This window comes from Anser cygnoides, chromosome 6, assembly GCF_040182565.1.
Source record: "Anser cygnoides isolate HZ-2024a breed goose chromosome 6, Taihu_goose_T2T_genome, whole genome shotgun sequence".
In the NCBI taxonomy this organism is placed as follows: domain Eukaryota; kingdom Metazoa; phylum Chordata; class Aves; order Anseriformes; family Anatidae; genus Anser; species Anser cygnoides.
Genome location: NC_089878.1, coordinates 11716853 through 11738548, shown reverse-complemented (window position 1 = coordinate 11738548; position 21696 = coordinate 11716853). Strand labels below are relative to the sequence as shown.

Below are 21696 nucleotides of genomic sequence, written 5' to 3'. Positions count from 1 at the left end.
AGGGGCTTATCACAGGGCACTGCAGGCATCTTAAGGCTTGTGGCTCTGCCATCTTCCTCCAGCAAACAACGTTGATACAATGAAAGAACACTTGCTAAAAATCATTTTGAAGAGCATCCCAAGTTGTGCTCTGTTAATCCTCTCAGCTCTGAATTACCACTAGTGGTTAAATGTCGCGTGCTGCTGAATTTCTTCTCTATCTTAAACTATTTCCAAACAGAGATGAACTGAGCAGTGGAGGAACAAAGGCTGAAGCTAACCAGGTGTGGTGTGCGGCTGGCACGGCACCGTTTGATTCCCGCGGGCTGGATTCTCCAGGAATGCGCGTGGAATTCCTGCTGCGAGGCAGCCCCGTGCTCAAAGGTCAGCAGTGCAGGGTGCAGAGGAGAGCCAGAGCCTGCTGTGGCTTCCCAGCTAGCGCACTTTCTCGAAAGGATTTTGAGGATCCTGGACTATAACCGAGCCTAAATTAAAATGGAGATTTTTTTATTAGTTCTCTGGAACAATGATTTATAATCCCAAATGCCCTATCCATTCCTGCAGCTTGCTAGCAGAAACGAATTGTCTTATCTTCAGGGACAGTGAGGATTAAAGTACAGATCTGTTTGTCGCTCAGCTGTACTTGCATCTTTCAGAAGTGCCCATCATTCAAACCGTGGCTTCTGGCACTAGGTCCTGCGGGGTAGATGAGTAGGACTCTCAATACCATTCATGATTTTTCCAGAATCTTCCATAACACAGACTCGGCCAGAGCAGCCAGCCACCAGGATTGCCTGCACTGGGTGCTTTGCTCAAGGGAGAGAAACTTCCTTTAGGGGGGATTTTACCAAAGTGTCTGTGGGGCAATTTTAATCTGAATTTTTCTGAAATTGTTCTGGATGCAGGGTGCAGTCAGGTATTAGGAAGCGTTAATATCTGTGGGGTCTTCTCCTTGGGGAGCTTCAGGAGGCACCGGGACGTGGGGCTGGGCACCCTGCTCGGGGTGTCCCTGCTGGAGCGGGGCTGGGGCGGGTGGGCCCGGGGGTCCCTCTTCATCCCAACCAGTCTGCGAAGACTTAGTTTGGAGGGACCCTGTTGTCCCTTTAATTTTTATATCAAGGCAGGAGGTCTGCAAGGAATCAGGAGCTGCTGCTGATTTTTAACTGGAGATTGTAAAGCCTATGGGTTGTTTTCATTAGCCCTTTTCTTCTACTCCCTTGCTACAGACATGCATTCCCAGCCCAGTTCCCTAAATTCCTGTTGGCTGTTCATCCTCGTCTGTGGCAGCAAGCAGGTGATGAAACTGCCTTCCCACATCTGTCTCCACACAAAATTGATTGTTACTGCCCCGAGAGCTTCAGTGATACACGCGAGCATCTGGGAAGGGCGGCTTTCCTGGGGTTGGTTTGGTAGGGGAGCAGAAACCTGCCTTGAAAATAAGGGACTCCAGAACGAAGAGGGGTTTAGCTGCTTTGTTAATTATAGTTTTCCTCCAGGTAATTGTTAAGTGATGCTATGTTAACTCCCTCCTATGCATAAATGCTTTTCCCCATCAAAACAGAGGTTCCGTTGTGCTTGTGGATTATGTGCTTTCAGTCATGTGTTAGTATTTAATGCGAGTATACTTTGTCGTTCAAACTTAATTATAGTTATAAAATCTCTGTAGGTCTTTAATGTGCTTGCGGGCACATTGTGGGCCTTCACCTAGGGTTCCTTTTATTCAGCTGGAGTAGAAAAGGAATGAGCACACCAAAGGAAATTGTTCTTTGAGTAGCTCCCAGCAATTCTCTCAGAGGTATAGGCAACACGCGTCGAGGTTTTCTGCAGTAACCTTGCATCCCCTCTAAGAAAAGGTGTTGGGATTAGGATCCTCTTCTCTGTACTTACAGAGTGCATATATCACAGCTTGCCTTAACCTCTACCCTTGCCAAGTATGTAAGGAATTGACTGATAACAAATCCCTTCCCATCCCCAAATAAAGAAGAAATGTGATGTGTTTCAAGCAGGCATGCTGGTCTGCATTTTTAGGACCCCAGGTTGAAACATTAGTTTTAATGGACTTAATGTTGCCCATGAATAGTATGGATAAAGTATGAGCAAGGCGAAATACATATTTTCACGTGAAAGCAGTTCCAAGCTGAGGGCTCAGCTTTAGTACTGGGTTATGGAGCAGGTTACTGCGTACTGCTGACTTACCAAAGTGTACGCAGTCCTGTCTCCATGAGCATAAGATATAAAACAAGCTTCCTTTGGTTCTAGTTTCCTTCCAAGTCAGTACGTATCCTGTCCCCAAATGCTCTGCTTCTTGTGCAGCTGTAGTAAAATGTGTGTAGCTGAAATAAAACATTCATTTCTTTTTGGACCTGATCTGAGTTTATTGCATAATGCCGCGAATGTCACTGTGCTCATCAGGGATATTGCTGGCCTTCCTGTTTGCATGTGCTGCCCCTTACCCATCACCTTGTACCAGCATGACAGAGAGCTCTGGCAACAGGATCCCTCCCTAGGGGAGGCTGGTGGAAGGGTTCCTTGCAGAATCCTGCCTGTTCAAGTGAACAGAAATGAAGTCCTGTATATTCTGGGCATTGGCAGAATTGCCTTTAATAAATACTTGACTAAGAAGCCTTGAATGTTGGATGTGAGCTCAAGGAGCTTCAAGTGACAAACAGAATGGTTGGTGGGAGCTTGTATCTTCTGAAATGTTTTCAAGGTGGTTCCTTTGCTTTGCAAGCCTGTAACATCCAAATGGGCAGCGTTCCTCCTGGTAGTCCCAGTTCTTCAAAGGATAATTTGCAATATTTTGGCCTTTCCAGAGTGAGTAGACAACTGTTCTCAATGTACCCTTTGCTGACTTGTTTAGTCACTTTTTTTAGCTTTACTTGTGATTGCATGTAGTATTTGGGGGGAAAAAGGCGTGAGGGGAGTTCTGTTTCAGATGTGAAAATGTTTCTGTCCTGAAATATTTTCCCATTGTTGTTTGTTCTGGAAAGGTACGTGCTCAGAAAACTGGCACCGTGCTACTGTTTTGAAAGGAATACTGATGGTAGTACTGGCATTTGAGTGGATTTGTCCTAGATATTTCACATGTAATAAGATAAGATTGACGGTGTCTCTGAAAAAACAGGTTTTATTACATTTTTTTAGACCAGAGATACCTAACAGAGCAGTGAATTACGATAGGCAGTTTTCTTGATCTTACTGCTTGTGGTTGGTTTTTCAGCTGACTTCCACCGGTGTCACAGCTTTTCCTGAATATTTTGACTTTTAGTAAATATTCCAGAAAGTGAATTCCACATATGAGTTGAGTGCCATTGCCGTTAACTGTAGAATCTACAGCTGGGCTTACTGTCTTTGCTCTCCGGTGAACCCAGCTGTGTGGTTCAGTTTCCCTTCTACCTGCCGAGCTGGGCAGGTTGTGGTTAGGGTTCCTGCTCCTGTGCTCGGCTGCGTGGCTCTCAACACACTGGTGTGAAGCAAGCGCGTGCATTTGTCACCATGCAGTGGCTTGTCTTTAGACTTGGTCAGACCAAGACTCGACGTATTCTTTTTTCAGCCTGCCGCTGCTCCCATGGGTATGATGAGCTCGTTCAGTAATGGTGCGTTTTTCCTTACAAAATGGCTGGCTGGTTGTAGGACCTTCCTAAGCTCGCTGCCCTTGTTGTGCTGCAGCGGGCATGCTGGGGACTGGCATCCAGAGGACCCCTCTCATATCTAATACATAAATACATACACAATCCTAGTCTGGTTGCAATGTCTGTATTTCAAGCAAGCTCCTGTGCACATCAAATAATCTTACGTATGTGTCTAGGCTAGTGAGCTCCTGATGGGTTTTGGGGTCAGAAGGTACATCCTGTTTCTCTTCACTCCTGTGCTCTCTTTTGCTGTACTTCGGAGCTTTCTGTGCTAAGGAAGCTTGGAGTTACAAAAACACTTGTGTTAAACTCCAGAGCATAAAATCCCTTTAAGTCAGTCTTACCACCTTTGTATTTTTGTCACATTTGCTTTAGTGGAATACAAACCCGATGGGCTAAAACTAGGAAACTGTAATTGTGGAACCAATAAAACCAGCGGGAAGTTCAAAGGTATTGAAATAAGCAGTCTTTTTGGAACTTTTTGAAAAAACTTATGAAGTCTTGTTTTTCTTTTTCCAGCAGATGACTTGAGCTTAAAACCTCAACCCTCAAGGTGGTTGTGGGTATAGTGGTGGCGGTTTGTGTTTTTTCTTCTTTTCGAGGGCTTCAGCCAGAGATGCTGGGAGTGCTCCTGGGGCATGTCTCTGGGGCACAATGTATAGCCAGCACCTGAAGCTGAGACAGCTCATGTAAATCCAGGTTGGAGTCTTTGGGTTCCTGGTCAGGTAAGAAGCTTCAGGAGTGCAGGAGTGTCATTTAATTTCCATACCATTTTTTTGAGCTAGAAACTCGGGTGGCTGTTGAATTTTATATAAAGCAGGAGGTGATTTTAGAAAGCAAGAGGTGATTTTAGTATTGGCTATTCTTGGAGAATTGCAGCAGCTGCATTACATTGAACCTACCGGAGGCTGGCAGGCCAAACGAGGTGTTTTCGTTGACATCTTAAAGCATCTGACCAGAGTTGTGCAGATGTGTTCAGCACGTTCTGGTGCTGCTATTAGGACAGAGTACTTGAAAAATGAAGCCTAAGTCTAGTTTTCAGTATGCTCCTGTGCTGCTTGTAGCTTTTGTCCCTGGGCATGTTATAAATAACTTCTTCTCAGTAGGTTTTGAATTATTTCAAGAACTTCCACAACCTTCAAGTTACTGCAAGGGGAAAACATCCTGTGCTGAAGGAGTCTTGAAAGAATGGCATCGTATTTCTCCTTTACAATTAAATCTATGCTTAGGGGAAGGTGGGGGATTTTTGTGGTTTGGAGTAGTTTGGGTTTATGTATTGTTTTTTGATTAAAAACAAAACAAAAAAAAGCCCTCTCCTTTAACGTAGTTTGAGTCTGTGTTTTTTTTTCTTTTTGTGAGAGTATTCACATTTTTATGGCAGTTACGGCATGTTTAGGCTTAGTGATTTGTCAGTACTAGTGGTAAATATTTTCATAACCGACTTTCTGTGGAACTAACTGGCAAATTTCTTCCTGTTAACTTCAAAATAATTAAAAATGACACTTACTGTATGTCTGTATTGCATACCAGGGTAATATACCAAGGTTCAATTACTTACACCTAAAAGCTTGACGTTCTTAATCTTGACTAAGCTTTCCCATTTTTTTTTCCAATTTTGAAACGGGTGATGTTGGCTTTCCATTTTCTAAAACATGTTTCCCAACAGAACTATGGTCACGAATTTCAAAGGTTCTGTTTAGCAGGAAAAAAAAGATCAACAAAGGTTTGAGTGGCTTTTCAATTTAATATGAAAAACAGCGTGTGTGACTGTGGACTTTTGAGCTACCCATGCAAATCACCTTCCAACGTGCTTAAGTTTGCTTTTTCTTTTTCCTCTAGGTGAAAATGCTCCCGGCTTTAGTTGTGTTTACGGCTGCTGGGCTGCAGCTGCCCAGTTGCCCGTCCATCTAGAGAGATGTTTGTTGGAGTCTCCTCTAGGTGCACGGGAAGATAGCTGTCTGCTCGGTGAGCAGCAGGTCGGGCCTTTCTACATTTGTTGGTTTCCACTTCGTTTGGGATATTATCCAACCAGATTTCGCTTGGCCTCATGAGTATTGAGACTTCGGCAGTATTTTATACTTTGAAGAGACAAGTAAATTTTGAAAGCATCATCTGTTGATGCAAGAAATCTACCAGTAGTAATGGCATTTTCTTCTCCCCTTGACAGCAGCTTTTAGTTCAAGTTCAAGCTGGTGTGTGTGTGTTTTAACGAAAAGAAAGAGAACTTCAGCTTGCATTCCTCAGTTCAGCAGGTTTGGGGGTAAGGGCAGCAGGTGATTATCAAGTCTGAAAGACAACAGGGAAGTAGAGTGACTTGTGTTTACAGATTTATTGACTACTAACATGCTGAGATTAGTCGAGATAAGTCTTCTAATAAGTTGTTGCAAAGAAATAAGCTTTGCTGCTGGTTTGATTTAGCACAGTGGTTGATAAATACAAATACTTGGGAAGGATGGAGGGGCAGGCATTGCAAAACAAACCATGTAGATAGTGAGGCTGGGCATTGCTCGAATAGTAGATCAGAACCTTAGTGGACAAGCAAGTAATAGATAATTTAAGGTGCAATGCTGAAGTACTTATGGAGGAGGAGATAATTTCAGTTCTGGAGATGTTAGATGTGGTCACAAGTGGATAGGTAATGGAGAGACGTAACTTTCAGCCTAAAATCCTTAGCGTGTTCGTATTCACTGCATTTATCTCAAACCTTTCCTTGATAGAGACTTGCCTGGACAGAAATGTCTTCAGCTCTTTGTTTAGAGAGCCCTGTGTGGCTGCTTGCTCGTTTTTGTTACAGGGTGAACGGTGAAGCTATTTGAGTTATTTAGAAGTGGTTTGGGTGAATGAGTCCAGTAGTCACATGTGCCGTGACATGTCTGTTAACGTGGTTTTATAATCATCCCATGAGACATTCCCCATGACACGTTTGTCAGATGGGCAGGGTTAATTTTGCCATTTTATTTTCTGCAGGCAGTGCACAAGGTTTTTCAAAAGCAAACAACCCCCCTCCACACACACACGCTTAAACCCCTCTCGTGTAAGAGGCAGCCTGGATGATATGATTTTTTCAACTGATGCAAATTTCTACTGCAGTGCTGGTTGTGTATTGTTAATCTGCTAGATAATTTTGTTCTTGTGCATTATGATGCATAGAGACATTCAGTAGGCAACAGTGTTCAAGTTTTTTTTCCAATTTAGCTTCAGCTAAAGTAGTTTCCAATACTCATAATCATTTTAAATTGCTATAGGTGACAAACGTGCCTGTGATTGTGTACACACTGCAGCTATTTAGAAACCGGAATGCAAGCAATTATTGGTGTGTATAGATAGTGTGTGGGATAGAACGGGAATGGTGAACATATGTCATCTGTAATGATGAAGGTTTAATTAAAATTATCTGATGAGAAGCCGCAGAACAAAGCATCTGGCCGGCACGCAGGCAGGGTTGGCAGTGCTGGAGGCATGTGCCCAGCCCGGCTGTGCACGGCGGCGGGGAAGCGAGCGCTGGGCAGGGGAGCGTGGTCTGGCTGGAGCGGAAGGCAAGGCTTCGGGTCTGCACGCACCCCATACCCAGCTCTTGGCTAAAAGCAGCAGGCTGCTGTTCAGTGCTTAATTCTGGCTGGCCACCTAGCAAGGTGATCCAGCATGAAATGCTACGTGCCTTTTCACCTTTTTCTTGACTCATTTATCTTTATGTATATCAGCTTATTCACACAGTGTCAATTTATTTAGCTTTATATCCATTGGCTCCAGCTGACATTTAAGGAAAGGGCAGCATTATTTGATAGACTTCTTCCATTAGGTTTCCTCAGAATCTGTAGCCTTAGTGACTTGGCTTGAGCCCACGACAGCGTTCTGTAGCAGTTCCTAACAACACGTAAATATTAACACGTTTGCACTAAAGGCTGGCACCAAAGCAGATAAACTCAGCAAATTATGCCATGTGAGCTGAGTGAGAGGAAGGTGAGGTGGACAGTATGGATTATCTCAGTCATTTTATTTTTGCTGGTTTTGTAGCACATTCTACTACCTGGAAGAATGCTGCTGTAACGTAAGTACAAGCTCCTAGAACTATTCATCCTGATTTTTTTTTTTTCTGTAGTGGATATTCTGGCTTAGAACCAGATACCTCTTGTCAAATGTGGCCTTGCTCTCAGTGGATTTGTGGCAATTTACCTATATGAAAGAACACCACCCTTTAAAGTCTGATTGCTACTCCTGTGAGTCAGCAGAGACATGAATGAGGGGTGGTTCTCAGCCCATAAGGAAATACTTCAGCGAGTGATAAAGGTGAAGTGTTAATTGGAGCCAGCTGACTGCATTGCCTCTGCCTTCTGGAGGCTTGTACTTAAAATTTTGTGCATCCCTTACCCCAGACCACTTTCTGTAAAATGACTTGTGTTTTCTTGGCTGGCTCTTGTTGCTCTTTAGGATGTGAAATATTTTATTCACCCATAAACATGATATAACTTTGCAATTGTGAAGAGTGGAGAGATTTTGGTAGTGAGAATATCTCACTTCTGGGATTATAACTGGAGACAAAGGCCTGCCCTTTTTTTTTTTCCTGCGTGTACGGTCAATAAGCACGTCTGGTTGATTTGAAGACTTGAAGCTAGCTGCAGAGCTCTCTAAACAGAATAAAAAGCGGTGAGAGGCAGACTGATTGTCCAGCCTTGATTGCCCTGACATACAGCTCTGTGCCAAGTTGTAAGTCTTGGGGTTAGGTGGCATGAGCTCTGGAGGAGACAGAAGTAGGATGTGGTTTGAACAACCTTACAGGAATCACTTGGGACCAAGTGTCAAGCTGAGACTTGTTAGAAAAGCCAACCCGTGGGGCTGCAGTTGCAGTATACAACCCTGCTGGCTGCCTTGCTGGCCGAGGCAGTTGTTAGGCTTGTCCTTCGGTGTCATTTGTGGCCTAGATTTGAAATTTGGCTGCTTTTTGGTTTTTCATCCCCCCCAGGCTGCATGAAGGACTTTGTAGTTGAGTATGTTTATGTGTAACAGTGGACAACAGTAGAAATCTTCAAAACAGTTTCGAAAGGTACCTATTAAAAGCACAAATTAAAGCAGAACTATTCTGGCACCAGTGAAGTCCTTAATAAAGCACGATATTTGTACTTGGTTGATATCTGGCCTTTTGAAAGCTCAGCTTTTGTGTACTTAAGATTGCTTACTCTAGCTGAAATTGCTTTCTGTTGGTTCAACTTCTGCATGAATGTAGGAAAAAATAGTGTCTTAGGCAATTTAGGATCATCTCTCTTTGTTTCTGTAATGGTAGAAGTAGAGCAGCCGGGTTCAGTCAGCTTTTTCTGTCACTTGAAGCTTCTTGGAAGGTAATTATATTGTGCGAATATGTAAATTCTCTTTCCTGTTTGGTTTTACTGTAAAGGTTTTTTTATCTTTCAGATCAGATTTTCTTCCTGCAAAAGTGGGTTTGTGTTCTTTGTACTCAAAATATCCCAGGTCAGCATGGAGTTGTGTATTTAGCCCAGTGGCAGGAAAATGCTCTATAAAGCAGCCTGGCATGGCTTCTTTGAGCTGTGTTGGTCCTGTTCCTGGTGGTGGCAGTGACTTGGAGCCTTGCTGAGTAGGTCGGGTTCCAGGCAGTGCTTCTGCAGGTAACGTCTGCTGGTGGGATGAACTTTTCCTGCTCCATAACGTCATGAACACGATTTCCTAGAGCAAGGTTCCCCTGGAAATACCTGCTTTCCCTGCCACTCCAAGACCCTTCTCCTCCTTTTGCTGTCAGAATTAGGCTTTTGTTATCCGACGAAGAATATCACTAATTGGTATTGTAGCCTGCAGTGTGGCAAAAACTCACTTTTATGCAGCAAATGGAAAGTTCAGCAATGACAACCAAGTGTGTATTTTTAGTACCTTGTCAGATTTCTTGGACTAAAATAGGTATATTCGTTACAGTTTGAGCTGGGTGCTGCTCAAATGTTTCAGCTAGAAGTGATACTACCCCTGCCATGCGCTGTGTGCAGTAAGCAGTATGTTGTACACACACCGCTCTGGGACAGAGCCAGACTTCACGTCATTTGCATTTCAGATGCATCCCGCTACTGTTGCATGGCAGACATTGAAGTTCGTGCTTATTATCAGAGTATTAAATCTCCAGCTGAAAAATTATTAGGCAGAATCCCTGTATAGGTTATTGCTAATATCCACTGGTGTTCGTTAAGCTGCTCATCAGTGCCTGACCCAGGGAGAGTGACTCGCCAGCAAAGGGCGACGCAGCTGAAGATGACTGAACATTTGCTGGCTGCTGTGTAAGGATTAAAAACCTTGGTTCCGGAGAAAAAACAAATTCTGTGTTTTTGAGATTTAGTGTGTTATGCAACTGTCCTGTGACATTTCAAATAAACTCATATGAAAAGCCACTTCCTAGAGTTTTTCGTGAGGTTACATGGATGGTCGGGCTTTGGCTTGCTCATATGGTCTCTGTGAAAATGTTGGAGAGACGGAGTGCTAAAAATATTTTCTAAACCCCACAGCAGTGGTTTATGTCAGCCTTCCTGAAGGAACGAATCCCTTTAATTAGTAAGACAGTTTGGTTTATTTTTGGGTTTACTTTGTTTTCAATTTGGGTTGTGAACTCCTATGCACTGTAGTTCAAAAATAAAATTAAAAAAATTAAAAAAAAAAAGACCTAGTGCAGCTGTTAGCAGCAGCTGCAGTGTGCACTGTGGCTGTCCTGTTGCCTGTCCTTGCCTGGGAAAAAATAAATCCTTTTTAAGAGGGAGGAGAAGCCAAAAAAATTTGATCCGCAACAGTAGCTGACTTGATGCGATAACCACATTTGTTGTCTTTGCACTATCAAAAGGATGGTTTCTTGTTTCCCTTTCTTTGTAGAAGTTATGCATTCATGGCACCACGGAAGGTTGAACTGAAATTGTCCAACGTGGGTGCGCTGATTTTTTGCAGTTAAATCATTGTTCAGGTAAACGTGTCAAACCTGGTCTCATTACTGCCATCCCTGAGAACAGGAGTGTCAAAATGCTTGAAATCGGGTTGGTTGGGTTGTCCTTGGGTTGCCTTCTCCTAGTGCTGGCTGCAGTGCTCCTGTAAGCACAGGGGATGAGGACTGAGGTGATGCCAGAGCATTTTCATATTGCAATCCTGTTGTGCACAATTGGAGGGGAGGCCCTTAAAAGGGGGAAAAAAATGGAGGAATTAGCATTTTTTCACCATGAAGATGAATTTTCAATAACAGCACTATTTCTTGAAGCTACCGTGTGTGAAGTAGCACTGCAGCGTCCTGCTTTGGGCTGGGATGGAGTTAATGTTCTTCACAGGAGCTGGTGTGGTCCTGTGCTTGGCTGGGGCAGCCTGGGCCAGCTGTCCTGGCTGCGTCCCCTCCCAGCCCCCTGTGCACCCCCAGCCCCTCGCTGTGGGGGCGGCACGAGGAGCAGAGCAGGCCCTGGCTCTGTGCAAGCGCTGCTCTGGTTTTTGGTCATTTTGTTATGACTCACAGGCTGTAGCCATTGGTGTGGCTACAGTTTTATTTTATGGCTTTAAGGCTGTTTGGGGTTATTAAGAGCCTGCACTGGTGGTGGTGCTACAGTAGAGGCCAACACCCTGCTTGCTAGCACTGAAGCATACCAGAGATCTTCCTATGGTTTTGGGTTTGGGGTTCTTCCAGACACTTCTCGTAGTGAATTTAGGTTGTTAATGTGCTTGAGTTCACCTTAGTAAGTAAGAACATTGTTGGGAAAGAATAAAAGGCATTTTGGGAAAATTGGCCTCCAGCTTTCTTTTCTCAGCTCATTGAAAGGCAAGAGGAGGCTGTGGTGTTAATAGGGAGCAGAATATGAAGAGGCAGCAACTTGTGACGTGTTGGAAGCAGCATTGTAGAAAGGGATTAATTTTCAATGTGGCTTTCTCCAGGATGTTGTAGGTCAGCCCAGAACAGCGGCATGAAGGTGTAGCAGGAAGAATCGGAGAAAAGTGGCTTCTTTTTCCGAGCTGTCCTTTCAGTGGGTAGCACTTGTGTTGCAGATCAGTGGCTGCTAAAAGCATCAGAGCCGGTCTGTAAGTAAGGTGCAGGTCTCTCGGGTGAAGCTCAGTTGTTTGCGAATTCAAACTCTGTGTAGGTTTCTGCAACACTTGGAGCCTGAGGTGTGTGCCCGAGGTGGTGGGGCCTGCTGAAGCTCAGGAAGTACACTCGAGTTTCTTGGCATCACCCAGGAAACACGAATGAGAATATAGCCAGAGGGGAAGACTTTGTGAAGACTAGGGAGCAGTTTCATTCCTGGTTGGGTGTATTTCAAAAGAAAATATTGCCAGTTTTGGGCTACAATTCAGCTTTGTGAATCTCAAGTAGAAAAATATTAGTGAGTTAATATTGTTCATAGCCTGGATTTTATTTATTTATTTATTTTGATTCCAATAAAAAGCCACAGTAGCCTCAGAAGCCTCTGGTTCTGTGTGAATTTAGATCCCAGTGATTCACACTGCTGCACTAATTTTTCACACAGTGCGTGGTGCTGGGCTTGGAGCAGAGCTGGTGCGCACAGTGCTGATGGGCAACGCGGTGAGTGCTCGTTTCCATCCCTTCGCAGGTTCACGGCATCACTTTTGACACATTCTCTTGCTTCTGCTCCAGGCTTCTGAACACTGCAAGGGTAGATGGGGGACAGGTTGGCTGCAAGGAGAAGGTGGAGCAATAGCTGTTGGTTGCAGCTCCAGGGATTTGGGCAACAGGTTTGCTTTCCTTTTTTTCCCCACAAACTTGTGGTTTTATATGGGAATGGGAGTTTAAAGAGGCTTTCTGCTGTAGTTAGTCACCGAGTCAAAAGCTCATCTGAGAAATGTTCTGAGTTTCCAAAATAAGAATTTCCTATATGCATAGGTCTGTTTTCTGAAGTGCTCTGCCATAACCGGTGCATTTTAAAGAGGAAACCGGTAAAGGAAGCTGCTCTTCTAAAGGACCATTTAGCTATGTGCTAACTCTTTTAACCTTTGCTGTAAGTACTTCTAAGGCAAAAGGTAATGGTAGCCCTCAGACCTCTTGCATGGTTGCTTTCTGCCTGTTTCAGGACATTTCTCCTGCTCAGCTGTACCTTGTACTAAGATGCGCAGGTTTTTTTTGATGCTTTGCTGGTTTTATGCTGTTTCAGTGTCCTGATGGGTGAACTGTCTCTTAGGCAAAGCAATAACAAAATCGAGTAGGTGGGCATTTTCTTTATTACAGGAAGAAAACAACAAAAGCTAATGAGGCATTTGAAGGAGCACCAGAGTTGGGTGCCCGTCTGAGGCTGGTTCCAGATGCTGGGAAGAGATGAGAGAAGGGCATCGAGGTACTTGTCCCGTGAGCACTGGGGGGGACAATGTCTTCTGACCTGGCAAAAACGGGGTGTTTCAAATACCTGCCCCCGCCCCAGTTTCGTGCTTTGGGTTCTCTGTCCCAGCTATTAGGAAATAAACCTTTCCGTCTTAGCGGATCTATTTGCAATTGAAAAAGGGGCCCCTTTTCACTGCTTCCTTGGGGCTGAAACTAAGGCTTTCGTATTGGTTCCAGTTCAGCATTAATTCCCTTTGAGAGCATGCCTTGGATTGCATTAACATTTTTTTGACGTTTGACAAAAGCCTTGTTTAAACAAGTTAGATGTGCATCAGGCTAATAAATATAAAAACATAAGATTGTTCCTGCTGTGCTGCTCTCTGGAGAACAGTGTCTCATTTGTATATTTTCCACTAATCATCTCCAAATCTTGCATGGGTGATATCAAGTTAGGGAAAGTGGACTTAGTCTTACATATGGTGGAGTCAGGGAAAAAAATGCTCTGTTTTGACAACCAGCATAGCAATCTCTGAGACATGACTTGAGTTCTAAAAAATGTTTTTAGAAATGTGTTGCATAAACAAGTCATAATTTCCCTTGTGGAGAGGAGAAATGTTTTTCTAGATGTACTTCTGTGCAAACATGCTGGACCCATTTTCTGTAGCCACAAGTGAAAGAACTGAAAGCAGGGCTGAACGCCGCGATGCTAGAGCACAGACCTGGGTCGATAAGCAGGGGGGTTGGGACACGAGTCAATGTGAAATTAACTGAACTTAGGCGCAGAAATCTGCTGTATCAGGGTGCTGGGGTTTCACCAGACGGTGCGGGCTGCCCTTGGTGCCCTGCAGAAGAGTCGACATCCTCGATTGCACCGCTGCTTGTCTCGCAGTCTTGTCTAGCGCCGCTTCCTTGCGGGTTCCTTGGGAGGGAAGAGCGCAGCGGTAGCAGGCGTGGGGCACAGTGTGGCTCACAGGCTGAAGGCTCAGCTCCCTGGTGGCTGGGGCAGAGCCGGCCTTGGTGGGCCTTCATCATGCAGTGCACAGGCCTCCGCCTGCCGGAGGTGGCTCTGAGGTGTACGTGATGTACTGGAAGTCACGGCTCACAAAGTTACAGGAGCTCTTTAGAGGAGGACAAGGGACATGTGCTCAGTGTTTTTTACTTGAGGGCCGAAAGCTTTACTCTTGCTAGGGACTTGAGCTAAGCTACCCTCAGTTAAAAGGGAGGCTTCTCTTGTGTATAAAACTAATTAAGTAGGAAATCACCTATAGAAATAAATATCTTATTTTTCCCTTTGGAAAAAAATCAGCAGAAAGTCTTAGAGGAATCTACGACCTCTTCTGGTTACGGTAATAGTAAGGAGATGCAGTAGGGTGACAATTGCCTGTTCCTTCAAGGCAGTGACACTCAGGAGCTCATTGTGCAGAGTTGTGGAAAAATCCTGTGCTGGTTGGTGGTTGATGAACTGGCAGGTTAAAATGAAATGTGGCTGGGTGCAAAGGGTTGTATGGGAAGAGAGCAGTCCTAAATAATGTATCAAAGGCTCTGCGTGTTTGCATTTGTGGAAAACATGAATGAAGTGCCCAGGATAGCTCAAAGCAGACCAGAAATCAGAGCAAGCTGCTGTGCCTCCATGGTAGGAGAACAGCGTGCCCACAGCTGTGGGCTTTGTGGGGTTATTGTGGTCCTTGCATCTGGAAGTCAGTACGGGGAACAAAAACTGCATTAGAACAGCAGTAAGTTGGGTCCCTGCAAGAACCTAGCAAGAGAAGCAGAACTGTGCAGGGAGGGGAGGGGAAGAGGGAGTCGCTCTTGGTGAGCCCTTCCCATACAGGAGCTAGGGGGCATCCTGGGGGGCCAGATCCAGAAGCAGCCCTATAATGTTCCTTACTTTTGTTTTGTTACCCGAAGATAACTGAGCTGAGAGGCCCTGTAGGACCTTGTGAGTTTCAGCACTTAGAGATGCACTGCTGTTAGCTGAGGGATAAAATACGTCAAGGGCTTCTTTGATAAGAAGAGGAAGCCAAGGTGTGTGATACCACCTCATCTGTTCTTTGCAAGAATCGTTCTTGTTTTACCTGTAAAAATTTATTTTCTCTTCTGCCAAGCAGTCACCAATTTTCCCCGGTTCCTTTTTTGCTTTGTGTTTGCTTCTTACCTATTGGAAAAGCTAAAACTATTTTCAGCCTGCCAAGCAATGTGTCTCAGTCGTGTTTTGTATCTCGGGTGACTTTCTTCTTTCTGGCTTGCCAAATAAAATCTTTTTCTATACTCATTTAGAATCCACTTCATGTTTCTCGCACTTCATCTTTTCTTAGTTTATATTTTGACGTTGATTCTTTTGTGTACTTTAATCCATCCCCCTTCAGCTTTTGTCATCCCTCATACGAAAGTCTCTCATTAATACTCAGATCTGAAAGTTAATTCCTGCTTGTGTCATAGTCAAAAAAGGCAACAGATGACAATTTCCTCCTTTTGGGTACTTTGGGCATCTTTGCTCAGACATGGGTTTAGTTCAGTATTTTCAATGCTGATACTCAGCAGTTTGTGAAAAGCATGTCCCTGCCTTGATGCCCTGAGCACGGCTTTTTGCAGCTCAAAATCTTATTGCCAGGTTTTCACTCTGTTACGTTTTAACATAATCTTTCTGGTGCTGCCTCTGTCCTTCCCTTGAAACAGGAGACAGCAGGGAGCAGAGCTAACCTTTGACACAGACCTGCTTTCCCCTGAGACCAAGCAGAATAAGACACTTACCAAACATTTCCAGTGGCTTCTTTTTCTTCCTGGAGTTGAATTGTACTGATTACTTGTTTAGCTGCATCCTCTGAAGCTTTGGTACGTACAGAAATACTGTGTTGCACCCCCCCCCCCCCCCCAAAATGGTATGTTTTCAGCACAGGCCATCAATGTAACCTGAGGCCTCATCACAACCTGGAGCCCTAGCTTGGGACTAATAAGGCTTCAAAAAAATAGAATGCCGCTAAGATATCCCTTGTTTGGAAGCGGTGATTGACTTTCCCAGTGTTACTGAGGGAACAGTAGGGACTGGCCTTACTACAGCGGTGCTTTCATTTTTTATTTGTGTGCTTTTATATTCCTTTCAGCTTCTTGCTGTGGTGGCCATTGCCCTGTCTCTAAGAGCGGACAGCCAGGACCAGTATTTTTGTGTCGCATTGCCTCGGAAAAACAACTGAGTGTTAAGGAACTTGCATTTTGTTTGAATTTCTTTGTAATCCTGATAGTCTTTGCTCTGCCTTTTCTGAAGTGTGCTTCTGTTATCTGGTGGCAGTGTTGCCTCAAGGGAAAGCCTTCGTTTTATCTGTGGGATTTTATTTTTACTTAAATGAGAGCTGTGCGTCAGCTCCAGAACCCTACCTATTGAAAAACTTTGCCTTCCCTGTATTTTTGCTTGTAAAGTGTCATTTATTTAGGCTGCAAGCTCTACTTGATGAAAAACATCCTTGCTCTTTGAGAAAAATGGTCTCGGTTGGAGCTGCGTTACGTTTGAGGGCAAATCAAATGTATTGATGGTATTAGCTGTGAAACTTGAGGCACAAAACTGCTTTGGGAGATGTTGTTTGGAGGGCTGTAAGCCATCCCTTTCCCATCGGAGCAAGAAGAGGCAGTGCCCAGCTGTGGGCATGGAGTACATAGCCTGAGGTCAGGCTCTTGGGCAGCTTCCGCAAGGCCAGGCCAGCCCTGGGTGCAGGCTGGGCGAGGGAGGGACTTGCAGTTCAGCAAATACTTCACAAAATTACTTTCCAACTTCAACTCTTAAATTTCCAAGCCAAGAAGTGTGTTAGAAGAGGCTGCTGTGTCGACCGTCGGTGTTGCATAGCTTCTGCTGGCTGCAGAGGCTCAATATCAAAAGCTGATTTTTTTTTTTAACTCCTTCAACAGCCTGGGATCCTGTGAACCTGTGCTGAAGCTGAGGTGGTGCTTTAACTTAAAATGCTGGGGGCTGAATTGGAGAGGGAGTGTGCTGAGAGATTACCCCATTCTTAAAAAGGCATGTTTTATTGCTGTCAGGAGTCTCAACCCAGAAGTCGCGTATCTCCTGCGTTGTTGAGGGAATTAGCACACGAGCTTTGGGGAAATACGCTCTGAAAGCGCTCCTTTGATAAGGCTCCAAAAGAGCGATGTGTGCATCCATCTGCATCTGTGTGGGCAAGTGGGAGCTTGTATGCATATTTTTGTACCCGTTTGGTCTCAGGTTTTTATTTCAAAGTAGGAAATAGCTCTAAATACTGCCTGTCATGCAGATGTTCGGGGTGGTAGGTCAGGGTGTGATGCAGTTGGTTCTTTGTTCCCAGGTTTTCGAGGGCTCCTGTTCTTAAAAAGAAAAAGATCTTTTGCTGAGGGTTTCCAGAGAAATCCTTTGGCTTTTTTTAATAGCTTTTCCCCATTTAAAAGGACAGCAAAGGAACTTTGGGATAGCCTGAGGGAAACTCTTAAGAAGTTGTCCAAGATTCACGGAAGATGTGAGTCTTCATGTCACACTGTAAGCACTCCTGCCAGCTCTTTGCTCAGTTCTCCTTTTGGACACGTTTGTCATTACATTTTCATCTCGATTAGGCCAAAAAAAAAAGAAATCCGTGAGCTTCTCAGGCTTTGGTTTAAACTGCTAATCAAGAGTGAGATATTTCAGTGAAGAAAACGAGGTGAGTGGAGCAGGGGACAGCACAATGTATGGAACAAGGCAGAGACTCCTGCACCGGCACTGGGGACGGTGGGCTGCAGGGTGCCGTGGTGACATTAGGGCAGGTTGGGTTCTCCCACAGTATTCATCAAGAGATGGATTTTTTTTTTTTTAATAGGATTGACAAGAAGGATTGGGAGGGTGGTGTAAATCTAATGAGCCCCCTCTGTGGGCTGTGTAGCTGTCTCGCTACTGCGTTCTGGGGTAGTAAGTGGAGCTCACTTCAGTGACTTGGTTCTGAGTTGTACATGCAGGTGTGTTGGGGGCATCCTTGCTGGCTGTGTCTTATTTAGGGGAAAAAAAATTCCTGAGCTCTGCTAGTCTGTACTGAAGTACTAGGGAAGTGTTGTGTTTGCAGGACAGTTTAAAGAGGAAAAAAAAAAACAAAAAGAAACAAACAAAAAAAAAACACTCTCTTTTAGTCTATAGCTTCTTCAGCTGTTCCACTGGGACAGCCAGCTAGTGTGTAATGCAGTTAGGGCAGAGAGCTGAAGCTTTCTCACGTAGCTTCAGCAGCAGAGGAGGAGGCTGAGTTGGGAACAGCTGACAGTGACCCACTGCTACAAGAAAACCTCAGGTTTGCAATGGAAGCTGTTACCTTATGGTGAGGTTCAGTCCACTTGTTTCATTAGCTCTCAGGAAGACTTCAGGCATGACCAGGACACTGCTTGTTGCAGGCAGATGAGGGGGTTTTGAATTTTTTTCTCTTTGATGCTCTTCTGAGAAGAGTACGTGCTTCTGGCCTGACATGTTGAGTCTGAAACCTGGAGCAGGGGCACAGGGAAGCCTTTTATGATTGATGATTGTGGATCTTACCAAGGAGGTAAGCCTAAGTTAAGTGTTCCTGAAATCTCAGAAGACTGGTAGTCAGGGAGGAGGTCACCATCTCCCTGTTGGAATGGAGCGATGATGAGCTGGAGTCTTGGGGACCATATCTCTTGTCTTTTTGTGATAAGCTGAAGGTCAGATGGCACATGGGTGAGCAAATGTGCTTCGGATAGGCAATTTCTGTGGCATCAGGGTGGCAGAATAGGGATGCTTTTGTGCTGGCAGAGCATGAGCAGTCAGCTAGAGAAGTGTGAATTTGGCCAGCTAGCTGTGTGCATCTCATTTTCGGTGTTGGCAGCTGTGTGTCAGGGGCTGTGGTACCTGATGGAGGGGACCAAGCACCTGCAGGAGGTGACTTCTTGTCTTCCCTTGCCTCCATGGGGTGTGTTGTGTCAGCAGGGTGATTTTTTTGTTGTTTTAACAGATAAAGTACTTGGAAGTCCCTCATAGGGAACCATCATTGGTTTTAGTAAAGTAGTCATGGTTTTTGTGGCCTTTGATCTGATTTAAGAGACTCCTGAGTTAAGTGCCCCCGAAGAGTCTCCCACCCCTCATGCTGGGTCTCTGCCTGTAGCTGTTACAAGACTTGCCGGGCGCTCAGCGTCTCGTAGGACATGAGGAGCCTACCCGGAGCCATGTGGTTATCACACCTTCTGTTACCTGCTGCTAGAGCTTGGCGTTGTCACCTACCAGTAGGTCCCGTGTTTGTTTCCTAGCCCCTAGTTGTTCTCTTAAAATCTAATGCTCGCTAGCCCGTGCAGCAGCTAACAACTAAATAAAAGCAACTTGGTCTTCTTATGGAAATTAAATTTAAGCTTTTAATGCAATTAGGCTGTATTTCTACTCAAGCAGTGATTGTCTATTCTGCTTTTTTGAGTTCTTCATCCTCTCATCTCCTGGTAACGCTGTGTTTGCAGGTGTACCCCTTACACATTTGCCGTTAGTGAAATACATTGCGTTTTCACATCAGTATTAATTGCATGATGTGAGATTCAAACCTCTTGCCCAGGGTAGTGAAGTTAATGGACAGACTGAATTTTGCTAATGTTTGTTTAGCTTTTTAGTGATGGCTAATGGTTTTAAAGGGGAAAGTTTTTTCTCTTTGTCAATGGTTATTCTAAGCAGGGCTTTTATGTCCAATGCGTTGAAACAGACCTTTTTGGAAGTCTGCCATCGGGCTAAGCTATGGAGAACTTAAATCTTGCCAAGAATGGCCATTAAGTCCCAGTATTGCTCCACAACGTCGTGTTAATGGGGAACCAAAATAGCTCGTACACCTGACTCCTAATTTCGGAACTAGCAGAGGAGGTTCCTCTGGCTAGAGTTGAGTTACCAAGCTGAGGTTGTAAAACAGTGAAGGACCTCGCTAGTTCATGCATTACATCAACGTAATGATGTGCAAGTAGAACACAGATCCTAAATATAGTGGTGGAAATAACCAAAAAGAGGGGGAGAGGAGGAAAGTAAAAAGAGAAATATGAAGGCTATTTTGTGGAAAACTTGGCTAAGAAAATGCAACTTAAGTTAGCTTGGTGCACATTTTTAAAAATAAATGGTTGACACCATGCATATTTGAAGCTTTTGATCATTGATGCGGAAGTTAAATGAACGGGACACACAAGTGTGATTAATTATTGACCAAAGTACTTCCTTTTGTATGTATAGTCTGCAGTTGGATATGAAGGTTGAGTTCACTTGAATTCCCGTCAGAAAGTAATGCAAACAAGACAGTTGATCAGCTTCACACACGTGGCTCTATTTGTTATGCAGATCTTTGCCAATATGTTTAAATCAACATTCAGTAGTGGAGTTTTGTTGCTCTAGCATATTGTGGACTACCCAACTTGTGCTTTGTATGCTGCAATTTGACGCATCGGATGGTTCATACTCATGCTGCAGTTTCTTTGCTTTAAAACGTAATAAACCCACCCCGAAATAACTCCCCATAACTGCAAAATCCCCAGGCTTGTTTGTCGTGCTCTATCTGCAAGTATTTGACCTTTTCGCCTTAACTTCCATGGGTTTGGGGATTAAGTCAGAGTAAACCACTACTTAAAGGCATTTATGCTACAAGTTAGCTGTGTGCTTCAACGTTCACATGAATGATGGCACGTTAATCTCTTTGCTGAAGAGACCAGATACTCCTTCATGACATGTTCTGGTTTTAACTATAATTCATTATTCCTTGTAAAAATGCCAGTGTAAATTATACTGGGGAAGGAAGATGATTTTGTAGATCTCCTAAGAAGCTTTTTTAAAGGGGCAATAAAAGAACTACCCAGATTATACTTGTATAACTACAGGCTGACTAATGAGTTTCCTTTTTAAAAGGAAAAAAAAAAAGTAATCCAGAGCATCGGATCTGTAAGTATAAATTAGTTGGTGTCTTTACTGGGGAGGTAGTAGTGGTTGAACACACAGTGATAGAATTTACATCAGCACCTGCAGGTTTTCATGCATTTGTTATATGAATCTTTTTTACTGCTTTGCAAGTGAGGACCAAAATAATAGGTGTGTGCTCCAGAAACATCACCTGGGGAATCTGTACCTTATGCAAGGAAGAAATAATAGAAAGGAACTGCTGGGTTTGTTAGCTGCTCGCTGTGGCCAGTTCTTTCCTATCGTGGTGGAGTTCAGTGGAAATTTCTTCTCCTTTTCCAATGCTTCCCAAACGAACAGCAGGTCAAAGTAAATCCGGGAGAGCTGTAGTAGCTCATTGCTGGGGGAAAGTTGGGTGAGGAGTGCCCTTCTCACCCAGCTTTGTAGCTAAGGGCTGTAGGAGGCTTCTGGAGCTGGAGTTGGATCTGCTGCAGCTTTGGTGCTGCACAGCCTACTGGGGGCTGCTGGAGAAGCGCTGGAAGCTGGGGTGATGCTGTCCCACCAGCTGTGTGCAGCACGTTTGGCACCGCTCATGTGGTCAGCTCTGCACTCCAGCTGTAGCAGAGGAGCCCTGCTCTGCTGGTTGGGGTATTTGGGGCACTTGTGTCTGTGCTGCTGTGATCTCGCATCAGCCACGGCACGCTCTAAGGGATGACTTTCCTTCCTGGAGGAAAACCTCTAAGTCAAGTAGTGGGCTCTTAATCACAGGGTTTCTAGAGCAGCTCTCATGCTAGGAGCATAGAATCAGGGAATGGTTTGGGTTGGCAGGGACCTCAGAGCCCACCCAGTGCCACCCCCTGCCATGGGCAGGGACCCCTGCCCCCAGCCTTGGGCACCGCCAGGGATGGGGCACCCGCAGCTCCTTGGGGCAGCCTGGGACAGGGCCTCGCCACCCT

General features: G+C 44.6%; 1 protein-coding gene across 16 annotated transcripts in view; it reads left to right on the top strand.

The window, feature by feature from the left end:
* The window catches only part of AGAP1 (ArfGAP with GTPase domain, ankyrin repeat and PH domain 1), a 376948-nt gene that overhangs the window by 84056 nt on the left and 271196 nt on the right, over positions 1-21696 (top strand). The window contains exon 1 of one of the 16 annotated variants that reach the window (XM_066999588.1): positions 226-363. The exons of the other annotated variants lie outside the window; for them this stretch is intronic. Coding sequence (XP_066855689.1) covers positions 321-363 — 43 coding nt within the window. The 5' untranslated portion in view covers positions 226-320. Of the gene's footprint in view, positions 1-225; positions 364-21696 lie in introns of those variants that run through there. 16 annotated transcript variants of the gene reach the window in all.